The 19,572-nt window shown below is 62.5% G+C and overlaps 1 protein-coding gene across 1 annotated transcript; it reads left to right on the plus strand.

Annotated features, from left to right (window-relative positions):
• Positions 1–9,231: 9,231 nt before the first annotated feature.
• Positions 9,232–14,257, plus strand: LOC309796607 (extracellular matrix protein 2-like). Its single transcript, XM_082609841.1, has 5 exons — positions 9,232–9,386; positions 10,521–10,678; positions 11,155–11,294; positions 13,093–13,419; positions 13,937–14,257. Exons 1-5 carry the CDS (start codon positions 9,257–9,259, stop codon positions 14,115–14,117), a joined length of 936 nt encoding a protein of 311 aa, XP_082465967.1. The 5' UTR covers positions 9,232–9,256; the 3' UTR covers positions 14,118–14,257.
• Positions 14,258–19,572: the final 5,315 nt, after the last annotated feature.

Consider the following 19,572-nt stretch of genomic DNA (forward strand, 5'->3'; position numbering starts at 1 on the left):
GGGCCTGACAGACGTGGGCCTGCCACGAGGGTAGGCTTGGGGGGAGTCTAGTGGTCTCTGGTCCTAGCACTGGGTGGATAAGAATGTCAACCTAGGAGCTGCCTGGTGACTGCCAGTTCTGGAATGCTCTCATTCTAGGCCTGTGTCCACATTGAGAGACTACCGGCACAAGAGGATGGAGAAGCTGCCCTGGGACCTTGGCCTCCTGTTCCTGTCGCTTCTGATCCCTATGCTGGGGCAGGGACCACAGCAGCCCAAGGTAGGGGCAGCTGAAGAGCCAGCCCTTGAGAGGGGCAGGTGGCTCCCTGCCCATGGGACACCTAGGCAAGGCCGCCCTCACAGCAGGTCAAACCCTGGACCTCCTGCTTTAGGGCCCCACCCCCATGTCCTGCTGCTGAGGGGCCCTCGGGAGCCCAGAGGACTCCACCCGCTCCCAGGCCACAAGCTCCTGCAACAGCACGTTTCGTATGCCCAGGACCCGGATCGGATCCCAGCCCGCTCCGATGGCCTGCGAGGGTCTGCGGGTCCGCTTGGAGGCCCGAGGCGCTTGTGGGGTGCGCGGACGCAGCCAGGCTGCGTGGGCGGGGCTGTCCCCACCAGGGCGCTCCCAGCCCGGGTGGAGCCTGGGGTGAGCCACCGGGGAGGGGGTTGGTTCCGAGGAGGGGGTAGCGCGGGCCGAGCCTCTGGGGGTTTGGGGGCTCCTCGCTCGCTCCTTCGCGCTCAGGGTCTCCGGCGATCCAGGCGCACGCGCCCAGCGCAGCGAAGGGTGAACAAGCCGGGGCGCGTGCACGCGGCGCGGGCGAGGCGGGGACGCGCGGCTGCACATGCGCTGGGGGCTCGGCGGCCCCCGGGCGGCGGCGGAGGAAATGGCGGGCGGGACGGCCCCCTCCACGGGGAGACGCTCGGGTCTAGACGGCTTGGCAAGGCCGGCGGGGCTGAGTCACATGCGTCTGGAGCTGGAGACGCGGGCGCCAGGACTGGAACGTGAACGTGCCCACTCGGGAGGGCCGGCGGCGGGCGGTGGACCTCGCCTTCCCTCTCCCTCGCGCCCAGCCCTCACTCGAGCCCCGGTGTCTGCCCAGACTCTGTCCCATGTCTGAGGCCCCTCCATGCCCACCTGGAGGGGCAGAGGCAACTTCTACAGGGAGTCAAGCAGGGCCCACGTTATTGGCAAGAACCATCTGGAATTCCAGACGGGAAGGAGGATGGGAAAGTGGCCTTCACGTGCCCCTATCCCAGCCATGTCCCTGCTCCCTCGACCCAATCACATCGGCCACCTGGGACCTTTTTGCCCCCAAACCACTCTTGCTGCTTTCCACCTCCTCCGGCCCACCTTCCACTGGCACCCTCCCCAGGGATGCCCACAGCCCAGCAGCTGAAGGCCCCTGCTTCTCTCCCCTGACCGCCAGGACTTCTTACTACCCACCACTGCATCCCCAGACATCATTGGGGTTCGGTGTTCCCTTTTCCTCCTTCTTTCTCTCTGCCTTAGTGTCTCCCCCCGCCCTCCCCCCCCCCCATTGGCTTGCTCCCTCAGGAGTGCCAGGTCTCAAGCAAGGAAGCATGACACATGAGTCCGGATCGCCTGATGTACTTAGTTTTCACAAAAGCATCTGCAAGAAAAGTTGTTTAATTGGGACCAGATCCTCTGAGGTTTTAATGGCATTAAAACAAGATGGGTTTTCTCTAAGGAAGCAACTGCTGGCAACAGGAAGAGGGCATGGAAAGTTTGGCTTTCTTCTTCTCCAAGTTTGAAGAGGGAAGAGGCCACTGTACCTTTATTTATATACAATAGATGCCCAAACACGTGCTGGAAGGACCCTCCCACATACCCCCCCATGGGTAGACCTGGCATCCATGTGCACATCCATACACACACACGCACACATACACAGGCTTTGATGTTACTGGGACACATTGTGGAAGGCACAAGAGCAGGCCTGTTCCCTTGCTCTGGGGGTCACCCCAGGGTGTGTCTTTGGCTGCAGAGTCACTGTTCTGCCCTGGGCCCTGGCAGAAGGCCTGGTACATAGGAGGGGCTCAGTGAACTTGTCAAATGACAGACAGCAGGAGGGCAGGACTGGCAGCACAGACCTTGGCCCTGAGCTCCAGATTCATACACAGAACTGCCTTATAGATGTTACCGCTTGGCTGTCTAATCACCAACCTCGCACCTGAGAGGTCAGGAGCTGGTCTCCCCAGCTTCTGCCCCAGGCTCACTCCACCCACAGCGTTCTGGCTCCACCCACTTCTCCCACCAGTCCGCCCCACCCTGGGCCAGACACGATGACCTCTCCCGTGGAGGGTGCAGCTGCCTCCACACTGGCTCCTTCTGCCCTTGTGCCCCAAACAAGTCTGTGCTCCACCCTGTAGCCCGAGGGACCCTTTTACAATATAAGTCAGATCACAACCTATGGACTGGGAGAAAATATTTGCAAATGATGCGCCCGACAAGGGCTTAATATCCAAAATATACAAGCAGTTTATATAATTCAATAACCAAAAAAACCAACAACCCAGTCGAAAAATGGGCAGAAGACCTAAATAGACAATTCTCCAAAGAAGACATACAAATGTGCAGTAGGCACATGAAAAGATTCTCATCATCACCAATTATTAGAGAAAAGTAAATCAAAACTGCAATGAAGTACCACCTCACACCAGTTAGAATGGCCATCATCAAAAAGTCTACAAACAGTAAATGCTGGAGAGGGTGTGGAGAAAAGGGAGCCCTCCTACACTGTTGGTGGGAATGTAAATTGGTGCAGCCACCATGGAGAACAGTATGGAGGTTCCTTAAAAAACTAAAAACAGAACTACCATATGATCCAGCAATCCCACTCCTGGCCATATACTGGAAAAGACAAAAACTCTAATTAGAAAATATGCATGCACCCCCCCATGTTCATAGGAGCACTATTCACAATAGCCAAGACATGCAAACAACCTAAATGTCCATCGACAGAGGAATGGATAAAGAAGATGTGGTACATATATACAATGGAATATTACTCAGCCATTAAAAAGAATGAAATTCTTTGCAGCAACATGGATTTGCAGCAACGTGGATGGACCTAGAGATTATCATACTAAGCGAAGTAAGTCAGAAAGAGAAAGACAAATACCATATGATATCACTTATATGTGGAATCTAAAATACAACACAAATGAACATATCTACGAAAGAGAAACAGACTCACAGACAGAGAACAGACTTGTGGTTGCCACTGGGGGGGGAGGGGAGGGAGGGAAGGATTGGGAGTTTGGGATTAGTAGCTGCAAACTAGTATATATAGGATGGATAAACGACACGGTCCTACTGTATAGCACAGGGAACTATATTCAATATCCAGTGATAAACCGTAATGGAAAAGAATATGAAGAAAGAAAGAATATATATATACATATATATCTGAGTCACTTTGCGGGACAGCAGAAATTTACACAACATCGTAAATCAACTAGACTTCAATACGAATTTTTTTAAAGAGTCGGATCATGTGTGACTCCTCTGCTCAGAAGTCCACAGTGGCTCCCTGCTTCCTTCAAGGTCAAAGGCAAAGTCCACCCGCCACCCTTTGATGTCCTATCAAGCTGGCCCTCCTGCCCTTCCCTACCCTCACCCCTCACTTAGCCCACTCCGCCACACTGGTCTCTTTGCTGGTTCTCAAATTGGGCCAAAGCCTTTCCTGCCTCAGGGCCTTTGCACTGCTGTCCCTCCTTTTCGGAGGGCTCTTTATTGGAGCCCTTTTTGCGCGGCTATCTCCTTTTCACTCACATCTCCACCCAATGTCACTTTCTCACAGTCCTCATCTGATCCCCTGTTGAAAGTGTTTCTTCCTGCAGTCACCCTGACCAGCCCGTTTCCTTCTGATGGGGTCCTCGTGCACCTCACTAGATGGCCAGCTCTGTGAGCACAGGGGAGCTGGCTGTGTAGTTCACCATTGTACTGCACGCTGTGCCGGGGAACAGTGCCTGGCCCACCACAGGGGCTCAGGAATGTTCTGTGAGCAAAGAATCCATTCTCCAATCCTCCCTTGACAGGAGGGGAGCTTTCCGCTGTGCAGTTCTAAGGAGGCTTAAGGGACGAAGGGCATTGCTTTGGCATCCTCCGGGCTGCCAATTGTGAGGGGATGGATGTGTCCTGACTTGTGAGTGTATGTGTGTTCTTGGGGGGCAAGTGTGTGTGGACAGTGGGCCACATGTAAGGGAAGGACAGGAGGAGAAGGGGCAAGAGTCCCTTCCTAGCCCTCAGAACCCTGCGATTGTGCAGCCAAAAGCGACCGTGATCATCTTATGCAGCTTCTCTAGGCCCCTTCCAGTTCTCAGATTCTAGAACTTTCTAAGGAACCCATAGCCACCACATTGAGATGGGGAAACCGAGGCCCTGAGCAGGGAGGCTTCCTCCTGACGTCACATGGCCAGGCCGTCCAGGGCAGAGCTGGGAGCCCAAAACCCTTCCAGCAACCCCCAGGCTGCATCTCGGCTTCCTGGAAAATCCTGACAACCCTCCCGCCCTGCGCTCCAGACACCAAGCTCAGGGTTAGTATTGGCCAGGGGCCCTGCTTGTCTCAGCCCAAGTCCACGACCAAACTCTGTATGCAGGAGGGGTGGGGCAGGAGGGCACCTCTGGTCCTGCTGAGCCCCTGCAAGCTGGCTTTGCTCTGTGCGGGTTCTTTCAAGGTCCCCATGATGGTCAGGCGCCCTGACACTGGACAGAGTAGGTGGCCAGGTGGCCGCGGGGCCCCTGGTGGGGGAAGGGCAGCGAGGACAGGACTCCACAGGACCTGGGGAACTGAGAGCACTGCAGGCCTCGCCCCTTCCTGCCTAGGTGGGTAGGAGCGGGGGTCCCTCCCTCCTCCAGGCCACTGTGCCAGAGAAACCTGGGAGCAGGCCTCCCCCACCTCCAGCCCTGCTAATGGGAACCAGATGGCAGGATGTTTAGTCAGCGCCTGGGGAGCGGCGCGAACAGGGGAAATGGGTTGGGGGCCAGGATTCCAGAATCCATCCCTAGGCAGGGGGAGGGTCAGAGCCAGGGCTCCCACCACAGTCCACCTACAGGGTCCCGCATCAGGCTGGGTCCTACCACCTCCTCAAGTGATGCCCGACCAGGAGGCAGGAGGCAGGAGGCCTGGCCTCTGGCATCGGAGCTGGGCGAGCCCTACCCCCTCGGTTCCTTTTGTGTGAGGGGGGTGGGGGATCGTGCTCGGTCGTCCAGGACCCCTGGGCAAACCCCAGCCTTGCGCGCCTAAGTGCTCCCCCTCCCCCAGCTTTAGCAAAACATTAGTCCAGGACATCCTGTGTCACGCACGGGCACACAGGCAGACGGTGGCTTCATCCTTGGCTCCCAGGGCGCTTGCTCACAAGCCCCAGCTGGTCTCTGTCTCTGGTCTGTGTGCGGCGCGGTCCCAAAATCAGGCCTGAAACCAGAGACCTGGACAGGACAGGGGAGGGGGGTGCCGGCAGACCCTGTGTGTCCCTGCCACACCCCGGCCGCAATACATCTGGCACTGGGGACTCGGGCTGATCCCCAGGCCCACATGGGCAAATGCTGAGGACCCCAATGAAGACCCACTTGCGGGGGACTCCGTGCCCTGACCCCAGCCCCGTCCTGGGTCTCACACATTCCTCTGTGGCCCCGGACGGATGCCTTGAACCCCAGATGGCTACGGGACACTCTTTCTCCACGAGCTTTCCTGGCCCTGCTGCTCACTCCCCTCCCCCTCTCCCCTCCACCCAAGCCTTGCCCACAATTAACTCATTTTTTAAGATCGCTTCCAAACATAAGTCAATGCTGGACAGAGCTGTAGGAAAAGCTTCCTCAAGGCTGGCCCCAAAGAGCCATGTGGTGAGACCCAGCCTCTTTGCCAGACCCCGCCCGCCCTTGGCTCCCACAGCTGGGCCTGGGGCTGGGGCCCTCTGAAGGCGGGCCAGGGGGCCTGTGGTCAGACACCCCTTCTTTGCCTCTTGCTCCAGCCCATATCCCCTGTTCTCAGGCCCCATCCCGACCCACAGGTACCCCTCTGCCTGAGAGGGCACCCGTGAGGCATAGGGGCGTCTCGGGCAGCGGTCACACTGAGGTCTGGAACTCTCAGCCAAGAAGTCTGGGGGAACCGGTGAGGTGGCCTCACCCAGGCCACTGCCAGGCCACCCCAAGCCAAGTGTGCCCGAGGACCCCGGCCGCCCCTGGCCCACACACACTCCGCTGTGAGGGAGGGAGCATGGGTGGGGGCATTCAGGACGTATACCTGCTCACCATTTTACAGAGGAGAAAGTGGAGGCCTGGAGGAAGGGAAGCTGCCCAGAGGTGGGCAGGGAGCCAGTGGAAGGAGCACGGGCTCAACTGCGTCCTCCAGCCCCGTCTGAGGCACGAGGTCCGTGCCCGGGCGGCCCTGGGGCCCCAGGGGATGGGGTCTACGCTTGCTACCCTAGCTCTGCCCCCGTGTTCTGTTTCCCCTGGAATTGGAAGGCATCAGCATCGGCGCCTGTGGTGGAAGCTCACAGGCTTGGCCGGCTCCAGAGGGGCCGGAGTCGCCGTTGTCCAGGTGGCCCTGGCACCTGCCCCCTCTCCCGAGGACCCTGGAGGTCCTGGGGCCTGTGGCTTGCTCTCGGGGCCCAGCGCCTCTCCTTTCCCAGCCGCCGAGGTAGGACCTGGCAGCCTGCTCTGTGGTGGGCCTCACAGGTCCCCTGTGTGCGGAGACAGAAGCCCCATTCACGGGGGCCACTGGGCCGGTGCCAGCGGAGAAGGAACATAGGCCTCTCAGAAAAGGAGCGAGAGAGCTCGGGTCCAAGAAAAAAATCAATCTCTCTTTCTCCTCAGGTGGGAGCAGGGGACCTTGGGGGGAGTCGGGGGCCAGGCCTGGGGAGGCGTTTGTTGGGGGGAGCCTTCCTGGGGAAGGGCCGGGCTGGGTCCGGGAGGCTCCCAGCACTGTAGCTCAGGGATCCAGACTGTCGCTTGCCGCCCCCCTGGTGTCCCATCCTGCCGCGGCCGCCGCTGCCACCCCTCCCAGCCCTTCATCCCCTCCACCGGCCCGGGCGGCCTGCGCACGGTGGCCATGCAGAGCGCGCTGCTCCCCGTTCTGGCTCTCTGGGTGGGCTGCTGCCCTGGAGGGGCCCTGGCCAGGCAGGGGCCGGGCCTGAGAGAGCCCGCAGTGCAGCCAGCCTCCACAGGGCTGCCCACCCTGCGGCCGCTGCCGCCCAGCCTGTCTGGGCCCCCCGACGGTGAGTAGGGGGCACCAGCAGGGAGGCTGGCAGGACGGGACCCTGCCCCGCTACCGGGACCCCCCCAGGGTGGGGGCAGAGGGAGGGTGAGCAGGTCACCCTGAGGCTGCCCACGCGGTGCCCCCCGTGGGTGTTTGGCTCAGGGCCAGGAGGGACCCATGAGCTTCAGGGAACCCTCCCTGGGGGGCGAGGGGGGACTGCAGACTCTGGGAGGCCCTCGCGCTGGTTGCCCAGGGTGGGGGCGGGGGAGGCGAGACAGCCCCCTAGGAGGGGCCGCTGCAGCTGACGCCGGAAGTGAGGGCCCCGCCCAGGGGTGGGATGGTAGGGGCCGGTGGGGGGACCCAATCCCCCACCCCCTGCAGACGGCAGGCCCCTGGTCAGTGCTGCTTAAGGAGGGCCTCCATTCGGTGGAGGGGAGCCCCGGGGCGGAGAGCCGCCGCTCCTCCTTTGCAGCAGCTGAAAGCCCCTCAGAGCGGCCCTGGGGCTCGCCTGGCCCCTAACAACCTGCCCTCGCAGCAGCCACTGGGGCCGTCACCTCCACCAGCGCACTGCGCCAGGTGACAGCGACCCCTTCATCTCCCCAGAGGCTGCCCACCCCTCCCTGCCCAGGAAGAACCCACAGGGAACTGGGGGGCACAAGAACAGGCCCAGCCCCTCCGCCTAGGGCTACTGAAGCTCTCCTGGGCCCACCCTCATGAGCCAAGGACCTGCCGCTGCCTTGTCCCAACAGGCCTGAAGGGTCCCCAGGAGTTCTGAGAGGCAGGCAGGGCGACTCATCCTGCTCTTGACATTGAGCTCTCTCTGCTCCCCCTCTCTCCCGCTCGGGGTCCCCCACTCTGGGACCATGAAAAATCGGGGAGGAGATCAGGGAATCTCTGACACTTGGTGGCCTTCGGGGTCGGTGACAGAAGGCTGAGAGCTCCTGAGGAGAGAAGAAAAAGGCAGAAGTGAGGCCTGGGCGGACAGAAGGAGGGAGGTGGACCGGCCGACGGCTGATCCCCCGCTCGGGAAGGAGGTGCTGCCTCTCTGCCACGCAGCAGTCCAGCCACCCCAGCCCACACTGGCTTCTTCTGCAGGTCGAGTGCGACCCACCCCCGGGAACGGCGGCCGGGACAGGCCTAGTGACGGGCAGCTGGACAGGCCATGGCTGCGGCCCACCTCCGAGGAGGGAGCCCACAGAACCCCCAACCAGCCCCCAGCCCCGCGCTGGAAGGCCCCCGCCAGACCTGGGCTGGCCCAGAGGAAGGCGACGCCGCCAGCAGCCTGGGGGCAGGAGCAGGGTCACAACCACGGGGCCGGCGCTGTGCAGTCCCATCTCCAGGCCACAGCCGCCACGGGGCCTGGGGCGGCGAGGCCCCGGGCTGCCGAGGTCAGGCCCTTGCAGGCAACCAGGACCCCCCGAGCCCAAGAGGGGGCAGTGGCTGCCAAGGAGGGCCAGGGCAGGCAGGCAGGGGGCCAGGAAGCCAGGAAAAGGGGCCCAAAGCCTAGGAGGCCCCCCAAAGGTGAGGACCAGCTGGGACAGGCAACCCCCATATGGGCCCTGCAAGGGGTGAAGTGGCCGAGGCAAGCGCCAACCTCTGCCAATCATACTAACGTCCCCAGCCACTGAGACCCCACCCCGCTCTCAATGTGCCCAAGCTGAGCGGCCCCGTGTGTGGGCAAGTGGGGAAACCTCCCAGGGCAGGTCCCCTCCCCCAGCCTCAGGGCCCCGATTTGGGCCTTTTGCCCTTGGTGCCAAGGGAAGGAGGCCTAGTGGCCTGTTGTTCCAACTCAGCTGGCCAAGTCACCGGCAGGTCCAGGGAGCCCCGGGCAAGCCCCTGACCCTCGGCGGGCCCCTGTTTCTATGTGGCCAGGCTGGGGCCTCATCTCTCATCCTCCAGGGGCCTCCCAGCAACCCAGCCCTGGAGGCTGGCGTCAAAAGACAGATCGCAACCGAGGCCAAGGTGGCAGCAGCACCTCGGAGACCACAGGTCGTGGGCGGAAAAGGCCTGGAAGCAGGCAAGCGCATGGCCATGGGCTTGCAGACCCTGGCGCTATGGAGCAGGCCATGCCCTCCCTGCCGGCCTCCTGCCTCCTGGCCCAGGCAGCCATCGCCTGTGGCAACGTCAAGATGAAACACGTTCCTGCCCTGTCCGACCCCGGCCTGACCACGCTCTACCTGGCAGGTGGGTGTCCCCTCTTCCCTGAACCCACTCCCGCGGCAGTGGTGAGAAGGCCATACACCTTGGTCCCTTGGCCACTGTGGCTGCCACGCCACCGCGCCTGGGGACGGCCCACCTCCCCTATGACCTGGGACAGTCACAAGAGCCAGCTCCTTCAAGGAGTGTGTCACTGCTGGCTCCGGCCCGTGTGGGAGAGGTACAGAGTGGCAAAGGGGAGGGGGACAGAGGGCCCCAGAAAATGGCTGCCCCATGTGTGCACAGAGAATGAAATTGCCAAGATCCCGGCCCACGCGTTCCTGGGACTGCCCAACCTGGAGTGGCTGGACTTGAGCAAGAACAAGCTGGATGCCCTTGGCCTGCACCCCCACGCCTTCAAGGTGCGCCGCAGCCCCTCATCCTGCTCTCCCAGGGGTTGGCGCAGGAAGAGGGCCCCGGGCATCCTCTGCTCCCCCCACCCTACCTGGAGTAGGAGCTGTGCAGAAACCCAGCACCGCGGGCTTTGATGATTTGGGGTAACACGGCCCATAGCTGTGAGCGTGGGGAGCAACACAGATCCTTGGGCCCCACAAGGAAGCAGCACTCCTGGGAGAAACTTAGGGGAGTCCCAGAAACCCCCAGACAGGCCTGGTCCAAGAGGGAACCAGGAAGCCACAATGCAACCAAATAGGGGGGTCCCTGGGCAGGATGAGCCCAAAGCCATGCCCGGAAGGCCTAGCGCCAGCCAGCAGCACCCCAGTCTCCAGCGCCCTCTTCTCCCCCAATCCCCTAGAGTCTGACGCGGCTGAAGCGTCTGAACCTGGATGGGAACTCACTGTCCACGGTGCCAGCCTTGCCTGCCTCCCTGCAGGAGCTCAAACTCAACGACAACCTTCTGCAGGGCCTGCAGCGCAGCAGCTTCCGGGGTGCGGGCAGGCCCCAGGGGACAGGGGCCAAAGGGGCTGGGCCTGAGCAGCCACGGAGGCTGAGAGCAAGGGCTGTCCAAGCAGCCTGGCTGGAGGGCAGAGGTGGGAACACCAGCCCAGGAAGGCGGCCCCGGCTCCGAGGGCCGGGGGGTCTCTGGAGCTACGGTGGGCAGCTCCCAGCAGGCCTTCCGAGCTCGGCGGTCAGCTCACCTGCCCCTCTACCCGCCGTCCGCAGGGCTCGGCCAGCTGCTGACACTGGAGGTGGAAGGGAACCGGCTGCACGATGGGAACATCTCCCCCCTGGCCTTCCAACCCCTACGCAGCCTGCTCTACCTGAGGCTGGACCGGAACCGGCTGCGGACCATCCCGCCCGGCCTTCCAGCCTCCCTACAGGTGAGCTGGGAGCCCCGAGGCCACAAGAGGCAAAGCTGTGGCTGAAAGACTGGAGCGTCTGCCCACGCCAGCCGGGCCGGCGGGTAGAGCTGCCCATGGTGGTGGTGGGGGGGATTTTGACGATAAACCCACAAGGCCTGAGCACCAAAGGGCCTTTCCTCTGCCTGACCTAACCTTCCTGGAGCCCAAAATTGAGCCTCGAGGACGGTCCTGGACCCGCTGGGTGTCCCTGCACACGGCTCATGGCCTCTCTGGGCCGCATGATCCCCCGTGCTTGGCGGTACTCCCTGAGCCTGTGTCCTGTGGGGCTCTGAAGAGTCATGACAGGGCTTGCGGGTGTTGCTGGGATCCTTTGCACAGCTGGCCATGGCCCTGAGAGGGGCAGAGACGGAGGGCCCCAGTGGAAGGGGGCAGGGGACACAGCCAGGCTGCCAGCGAGTGGTGCGTGGGCCGCTCACCCCCAGCCCTGGCCCTAGGAGCTGCACTTGGGCACCAACGTCATCGAGGAGGTGACAGAGGGCACGCTGAACCGCAGCCGCAGCCTCAGCGTGCTGGTTCTCAGCAACAACCGGCTCCAGGAGGATCGGCTGGCGCCCCGCGCTTGGATCGATCTTCCGTGAGTGCTGTGGAGTCCAGAGAGAGAGGATGCTCCCCAAGGAAGCAGAGAGTCAGGAGGGAAGGCGGAGAGGGCTGAGGAAGGGCGCTGTTGCTCAGGCCTGGTCTCTGGTGGGTCACCTGGGTCACCTACCTCCCTGCCCAGGGCTCTGGGTGGCCTGGGCCCTCAGCCACACCTGCTCCTCCAAGATTTCCCTCTGTCCCTCCCACCCGACAGAATCCCCAAGGCCACAGAAACCCCCTCCCCTGCCCATGCCTGGAGGTGCTGTGGGCCCAGGTGGAGGGGCAGCCTGGGTGGTGGGAAGCCACATGGGCAGGAAGGGGCATGGAAGAGAGATGGCAGCCATGGGAAGAAGGCATGTGAGTTTCCTAGGGCAGCCATAACAAACTACCACAAAGTGGGTGGCTTCAAACAACAGAGATTTATGGTCTCACAGTTCTGGAGGTCAGAGGTCCAAAATCAAGGTGTTGGCAGGGCAATGCTTCCTTTGGAGGTTCCAGGGGAGGGTCCTTCCTGCCTCTTCCAGCTTCTGGGGGCTCCAGATGCCGCTTGGCTTGTGGCCACATCCCTCCAGTCTCTGCATTTGTCTTCATGTGGCTTCTCCTGTGTGTCTGTGTCTCTCCTCTTCTATCTCTTATAAGGACACCTACCGTTGCATTGCCCATCCTAAACCAGGATGATTTCATCTCAAGATCCTTCACTTACATCTACAAAGACCTTTTTGCCAAATAAGGCCACATTCACAGGTTCTGGGTAGACATATCTTTGGGGGGGCCACTATTCACCCCACTACAGGAAGAAGGGTCCAGGATGAGTCCCCATGGTCTCATTTGGACGGCTGAGTCGGGTCGCTGGCAGGAGGGGCCCAGGAGCAGACAGGGCCCTTACAGGCACTGCCTAAGGAGTCAGGATGTGACCCCGGGAGCAGCTGAAGGGCTGGGGAAGTACAATCCATGGGATCTGAAGACCACCGAGGCAGGGCAAGAGTGGGGGGCTGGGGGGAGGCAGGGGTTGACAGGCCAACCTGCCATTCCAGGGACTGGAGCCTCCCACCCTGCGTCCTCGTGTTCCAGGAAAAAGTTAGCAGGACGTTTGGGTTTAATTATTCCTCTTTCCTCTCCCCCTGTTGCCAAGGGGGCAAAGGAAAGCAGACAGCAGCCTAGGGAGGGGCCGCCCAGCCGTGTTCCCCTCCCGCTGCGGGGCCTGGGCAGGGGGCTGGCGGCCAGTCAAGCCCGGGCTGGCGCCACCCAGCTTTTCTCCAGCTGGTAGACGGGGAGCAGGCTGGTGGCTCGGCAGGCTTGGGAGGCACCGGAGCCCCCGCTCCCATGGACTGAGGATGGCTCCCATCCCAAGGCCCAAGGGCTGACCCCACCCACAGGGGCTGGGGGATATCACCGAGAGAAGTCACTTTGCTTGCTCGGACCCGTTCTAGAAGCATCACCACCCTCTGCTCCTGGTTTCCCACCATGGAGTGACCTGGGCTCACTGCCTGCCTCCCTGATCCCTCAGGGTTCCCTGGCCCTGACCCCTTGGAGCCTTATTTTTCTGTGGTGAGCTAGGTAGGACCCCTCAGACCCGCTTTTCCCAGCCTCAGCGGACAGAGGAGGGCACAGCAGCCAGACGGGGCCTGGCCCTCGCCAGCTGTTGGGAGCCTTGGTGGCAGCTGCCATCTGGGGGCAAATCCCCACTCTCCCCTTGGGCGTGGACCAGGGACCCTGACTGTGGGCTCCAGCCGTTGCTGTGGTCTCTGCTGGGCGCCACTAGCTCCCCACCCCACCCCCGACCCCTGGGCCCACAGGAAGCTGGAGGCCTTGGACTTGTCGTACAACCGGCTGGTGCACGTGCCCTCCTTCTTGCCCCGGGGCCTCCGCCGCCTGACGCTGCACCACAACCGCATCGAGCGCATCCCCGGCTACGTGTTCGCGCACATGAAGCCGGGTCTGGAGGTCCTGCATCTTTCCCACAGTAGCCTGCATGAGGACGGCATCCACGGCGTGTCCTTCCTGGGCCTGCAAGCCTCCCTGGCCGAGCTGCTCCTGGACCACAACCAGCTGCAGGCCGTCCCACAGGGCCTCCTGGGCCTCAGGGCACTGCAGGTGCTGCACCTCAGCCACAACAAGATCAGGTAGGGCCGACGGCCTGTCCCCCCCCCCACGTCCCTACCGCCAGCCCGGGAGGAAGCTCGGCTGAGGCCCAGAGGCCCAGCCTGGTAGGTTGGCCAGGTGCTCTGGCCTGTGGGCTCGTCACCCGAGGGCCTCAGAGGCTGAGGGCGGGACTGTGGAGGGCATCCTTCACTGCCCCCACCTCCCCATCTTGGTTGCCATGACTGGAGGCTGTAGCCAGTGGCTGGCAGGCCCGGGCAGCCAAGGTGGACGGCTGCAGACAGCAGAATCTGGGCAGGGGGTGGGCGGGCGGAGGTTGGGAGGGCTCTGGCCCAGAGCAACAAGTGCCGAGCCCCGAGTGGGCAGGTGGCAGGTGGTGGCAGCGACCCGCCTGACCCTCCACCCTGGGTCTGGTGTCTGTGCCTCGATCTCACCACCCCCTCGCTGTCGGGCCCTTCTTTCTCTCCTCTCACCTGAGGCCTCACTCTCCTTTCTGGGGTCTCTTCTCCTCTGCCCCGCCCTGCTACCCCCATTCCACAGGCACGTGCCCCTGAATTCCATCTGCGACACACGCGTGGCCCAGGACTCCAACCTCACCTCCACGCACCTGGAGAACAACCTTATAGACCGGCGCCGCATTCCACCCACCACGTTCTCCTGCATCCGGGCCTACCACAGCGTGGTCCTCCAGCCCCAGCAGGGGGAGGGGGAGTCCGCCTAGCCCCACCAGCCTTCCCCGCCCCACCAGCTCTTTGGGGACTGGGTGGGTGGCGGGGCATCTTTGCACCACTGGGAGAAAGATCCAGAAGACCCTGCTGCTTCAGATGCGCCCATGTCCCATTGACTGCTGAGGCCCCTTCACTTAGTAAATGACCCAGCCTGGCATGGTGCTGGTTTGGACTTGAACGTAATAAATGCATCTCACTCAAGCCCGCTTGCCTCCACCAGCCTCCTTCCCTCCTGGATCTAAGCCGCCTGTGCACGCTGGCATTCCGTTGTGCATGGAGCCCCCAGAGCCCACATCCTGGACACTGCTTTGTCAGCAGGGGGTTAAGAGGGCCTGGTTCTAGAAGTTTCTCCGAGAGCCTCCCCACCCACCCCCACCCGCCCTGGCCAGGGTCCTGAAGTCCCAGCATCACTACCCTCTTGTCCAGGAAGCATCCCTGTCCCAGGAGTGGACGCACGCAGGGTGTCACCACCTGCTGGCTGGAGTTGCTGACTGTCCTCTGAGCCCTAAAGACAGGACCCATCAACTGTGCTGGGTGGGGACGCAGGAGCTGCGGAGCCCCCTGAGGTCCCTGGAACAGTTGTCCTGCCTGTGTGAGGGGCCCCCAGGAACGGGGCGTGGTCAGTGTGTCAGCCTCCGCAGCTGTCACCGCGCCCAGTGCTGGGGAGGGAGAAGGACGGTGGTATGGGGGTGAGAAAGACACAGCCGAGTGACAGGCATGGAGGATGCGGCCGAGCGGGATGGGCCCCGGCCTTCAGTGCCGCTGGATGTGGGCGCAGTGAAGGAAGCAGGGCCCCAAGTGCCCACTGCCGAGACCTTGTCCCGCCAGCGCCTCGGGCTGGCGTCTGGGCCTGGGAACCATGAGTCTCGCTTCGGTCCTATTCTGTAGCCAGTCCCCCCCACCCCCCCCTTCCCTGAGTTCTCAGCAGAGAAAAGGCCAGACTCTGGAAGGGGGCAGGGAGAGGCCTGGGAAGCTGGTGGAGTGTTTGCTTTGGACTCATCCCTGCATTCCTTCTCCTCCGGGGCCTGGGCCCACAGATATGGCACTTCCTGTTTGGACTGGGTCAGAGGTCAGCAGCCCTGGAGGCGCTGGCCCTGATGGGGAGGGCCTGCTGCTTTCCCAGCTCTCACGACCCCTCCTCCCCAGTATGGCTGCCTGGCCCCAGCACCCCCTGCTCCAGGGCAGTCAGTCCCCAGCCCCCTCCCTGCACTCAGAGGTCAGGCCCCCCGCCGGGAGGCACAGGAAGTTCAGGCTGGGTGACCCCACCCCCAGCTGCTCGCACTTCCCTTCTGAGCAGGCCCTCTGGGTTAATTCCACTGCAGATGGGGAGCTCTCAGCCCTTGGAGCTGCTGGCAGGTGGGCAGACAACACCTCAAGAGGGCCGGGAGGTCAGGGCCGGGGGTGCCAGCAGCTTGAGGCCAGGGCCTCCAGTCCTAGCAGGGAGGTGGCGGTGGCAGCATGGCGTGCCCCCGGTGGGGGGCTGGTCAGCAGTGCAGCCAGTGACGTCCCTGGACAGACCCCCAGCCAGGGGAGAAAGTGCGGTGCAGCCAAGACTGGTCCTGGTGGTGGAACAAAGCCCACCCTGCCCCCTCTGCTCACTGGTACCTGCGTGGCGGTGGTGGCTGTGCCCCTTCTCAGGGCTGGTGCTGGCCCTATCGGAGGGTCCAGTGGTGGGCGTGGCCCAGTCAGTAACCCAGAAGCACTGCGCATCGCAGGCTTCCTTGTGGTGATCGTTGTGGTGGTGGGGGTAGGACTGAGGGTAAGAATACTGGGGACAGTGGGAGCCGGGCGCGGGTCACCGAGGCTAACGAGCGTCCCAGCCACAATCCCAGAGTCCCGTCCATTGACCTCCACCCAATTCTTCTCCAGCCCGCCTACTCCTCGTCCCCAGCGCTCTGACCCAAGGGCCCGCCGCCCACTCCTTCGAGAGGCTCCCTGCACAGCCGGTTCGAAGCCTTCCTCCTCTCATACCCCACGTGGTGGCCTGAAGGAGAAACAAGCCCAGGGAGGAGCGGAAGAGAGCGAGGAAGGCAAAGGATGTGTCAGGCCGCCTCTCTGTGAGCAGTGCCACCATGACAGGCATGCGGGGCCAGTCCAGAAACTGCCTGGCCCCCCCGCCCTGCACCTGCTCCCCCTCGTGGCCCCCACCGGAGCCTCCTGGCCCTGGGGCAGCAGGCAGATGATCCTGGCCCTGCTGCTGGAGGCTAGCCTCCCCCAGGGGAAGACTACGGGGCCCCGCGCTTCATGGCGTCCCTGCGTCTTGCTGGCTTCACGGGAGGCCCACATATGCCTCCCTGTGTTACAGCCCCCGGTCCAGCTTCCCTCGTCTGGCCACACCCAGAGCGTGCCTCTCTAAAGATAGCTAGACACAGGCCGGGCCTCCACGGAGCCCCCTTCGAGCCCTGAAATTACAGCCCTGGCGGCCCGGGACAGAGAGCCGCTGTGTGATTATGTCCTCAGGGGAAGGTCAAAAAAAGCTCTGGCATAGAGAGTGCCAGCTTTCACCGGCCCCGCCTCGGCCATCAGCGCTGGTAAACTTCCAGAGAGCGGAGGCTCGCCTGCTCCGCAGCCGTTCGGCTCCCTCTGAAGCCCGGTAGCGTGATTCTCATCCAGAATGGCCCCCTGCATCCAGAGGGTCCCCTGAGCACACGTTACACCTGCCGCCCCTTGGGGCTCCAGGATGTCATGACTCTGGCCTCAAGGAAGCAGTGAGGTGGGAGGGGCGGCCCCTAGTGACTGTGGCTCTGCCCCTGCCCAGCCCTTGAGGGTGCAGAGATGGGGGGTGGATGAAACCAGCAGGCCGTGAATTCGGGGGTGCCAGCTTGGGTTCAGGGGCTGCAGCGCCTAGGAGCCTCGAGGGCCCTCTCCAGGATCTCAGCTGAGTTCTAGGCAGGGTGGCATGCTCAAGAAGTGACCTTGATGTATGTGTGTGATGTGTCCCTGCCTGGAAATTGGTCCTGGAGGTGGAAGGGGGCTCCTGTGGGCAATGCCTTGCTCTGGGCTGGCCGTGCAAGAGCCCTGTGAGAGCCCTCCAGGGAGGGGACGGAAGGCAGCCCCAGGGCGCCACTGCAGAGCTGCCTCCTCCCAGAATTCCGCCCTGCGCCCCATCTGGTGTGCTCCAGGACAGTGAAGGTCACCAGCAGAAGTTGAGGCTGATTGACTCAGTTCCCCGGGGAAGGGACAGACGATGCAGAGGGGAGACCTGAGAAAGGAGTGGGGAGCCCAAAACAGACAGGGGGACTGATGAGCAGAGGCAGAGGGGAGCGAGCAGGGCAGGGAGGCCAGAAAGGCCCTGGAAGGGGGCTGGCAGAGGGCCCCTGAAGGTCAGGGGCGGGCAGCTCTTTCTCGGCCCCAGAAACTCATGGGCCGAGCAGCTGGGTGGGCTGGAGCCCAGGGTGGGGGGGATCTCTGTCAGCTGCTGCCACCTCTATAGGGGCTCCCTCTGAGCCCCTGGAAGCCCTGCCCACTGGGCCACGTCCCAGGCTCCCAGGCTCTGCCCTTCAGGAACCCGCATCAAAGGCAGGGTTTCATGCCCACAGGGGATCAGAGGCTTGAGGCCTGCCCCCTGGGAGCCCTGCTTCTGTCCTGGGCCTCCCCTTCTCACTTTGAAGCCAGGGCACCAACAGCTGCAAGCCAGGGGGACGGGCTGCAGCTGACTCCGGGTCCTTCTCCACACACAGGCCTACAGGACGGCAACAGGCTCAGATGGCCCTGCCTGCGGTGGACCCACAGCTGCTCACCAGCCCTGCCGCCCCTCCTCTCAGCCCCCTTCCGCCCTGCACGTTTCTCTCCCCACCGCCGCTGGCTTCTGCCTGCCCTGCACCCCTGCCCCACTACCTTTGAGCACCTGCCCTGGGCTCTGGGGCTCTGGGCTGGGCACCGGGGTGTTGGCAGGGGCAGCAATGACCCAACAAAGCCTAGGTGAGGGCTGGCTGCTCTGCACCGGGACACAGCAGTGTGCCCTGAGGACCCGGGCAGGGGCAGGGGTGGGGCCCCAGGGCAGGACGCTTTCCTGGGAAGCCCGAGCCGGCCACCAGGCTGCTTCTCAGGTCAAGAGAGCCACGTTCTTCGCTCCTTCTGGCAGAGGGGTCTTCTGCCAAGGGGCCTGCTGGGGTTTCTGGGCTGAGGGGCGGGCTGGTGCCGGCAGGATCACCCAGCCCTCCGAAGTACCTGGGGGGAAGTGTCCAGGCTGGGGCTTTGGGGGCCTGTCCAGCGGTGTCCCAGAGGTGCAGGGCATGCTGGGAGAGGGCGCTGCCCCCCCCACCCCGCCTCCCCCGGCCCCACCTCTAATCGCTCGGCCAGCCCTGTCTGCCACTGGTTCTTGTAGAGCTAAGACAGCTGTGCATCGGCCTCCTCCAGGGGCCCGGGGGCCTCAGGAAATGCCTGCTCTTCCTTCCTGCCTTGCCCCCGTGCCTGCCCTCCCCTACCTCCTGCTGCCTCCTCGCAGCCCTGAAAGGCCAGAGGGCAGGAGGCTGCGGCTCCGCTGGCCAGCAGGGACGTGCTGTTCTCAGCGCTGCTCAGAGCTGAGGCCTGGGGAGAGGGAGGGGGAGGGGGAGGGGGAGGCCCAGGACTGAGGTGCCGGCCGACTGGTCTGGGAGTGGCCCCCAAATTAGAGGGCCAGGCCCAGTGACTCAGTGGGCCTTGGGCCGGGTGTGCAGTTATGGCTTATTGCAGACTGCAAACCACAGACACAAGAGCCTTCCAGGCGCAAGAACCATATTTACGGACATATTGCCCCAGACGTAGCCCCAAACTGTGGGAAAGAGCTCCAAGGCGCACGGTGTCGCCTCACCACCGCCCGCAAGTTGCTCCCTCCAGGAACGTGCCCGGCCCACCACTCGGCCTTCCCACCTCATTGCATCCCTGCTCCCCACGCCCTCCACACCTGGCCCTGGGCTCTGCCTTCCACCGACAACGTCCCTCTTCCCTACTTGTCTGCTCTAAGTCATCTCCTCCAGGAACCGTTCCTGAGCCTCTGGTGCTGTGTGAGGCCCTGGTGTGCCCCAGTCCCCTCCTCACAGAGGGGACCTTACTCAGTAAGCGACTTGGCTCCCTGGGCAATGGGCATGCCTTGTGCCCATTTCTTTTCATTTGAACATTTTTTAAACAGCTTTATGAAGATAAAATTTACATACCATACAATTCACCTATTTAATGTGTACAGTTCAATGGTTTTTATTTAGTATATTCACAGAGGGGGCAACATCGTTATAGTCAATTTTAGCACATTTTCATCACGTCCAAAAGAAAACTCATACCTTTAGCTGTCACCACTCTATCCACCACCATCCCCCCGGCCCTAAGAAACCACGAATCTACTTTTTGTCCCTGTAGATTTGCCTGTTCTAGACGTTTCATGCAGAATCATGCAATATGTGGTCTTTTTCAACTAACTTCTTTCGTGGAGCACAGTGTTTTATACGTGGTTTGGATCCTCTTTCTCCTCCT

Source organism: Mesoplodon mirus, assembly GCF_964341445.2.
Source record: "Mesoplodon mirus genome assembly, chromosome: X".
Taxonomy (NCBI): domain Eukaryota; kingdom Metazoa; phylum Chordata; class Mammalia; order Artiodactyla; family Ziphiidae; genus Mesoplodon; species Mesoplodon mirus.

Excerpts from the sequence above, each read along its gene's own strand:
- LOC309796607 (XM_082609841.1), top strand. The coding sequence starts at position 9,257 with ATGGAGCAGGCCATGCCCTCCCTGCCGGCCTCCTGCCTCCTGGCCCAG. Across the intron at positions 10,679-11,154 it reads GCCTTCCAGCCTCCCTACAG|GAGCTGCACTTGGGCACCAA; the intron begins GTGAGCTGGGAG and ends CCCTGGCCCTAG. Across the intron at positions 11,295-13,092 it reads CGCGCTTGGATCGATCTTCC|GAAGCTGGAGGCCTTGGACT; the intron begins GTGAGTGCTGTG and ends CTGGGCCCACAG.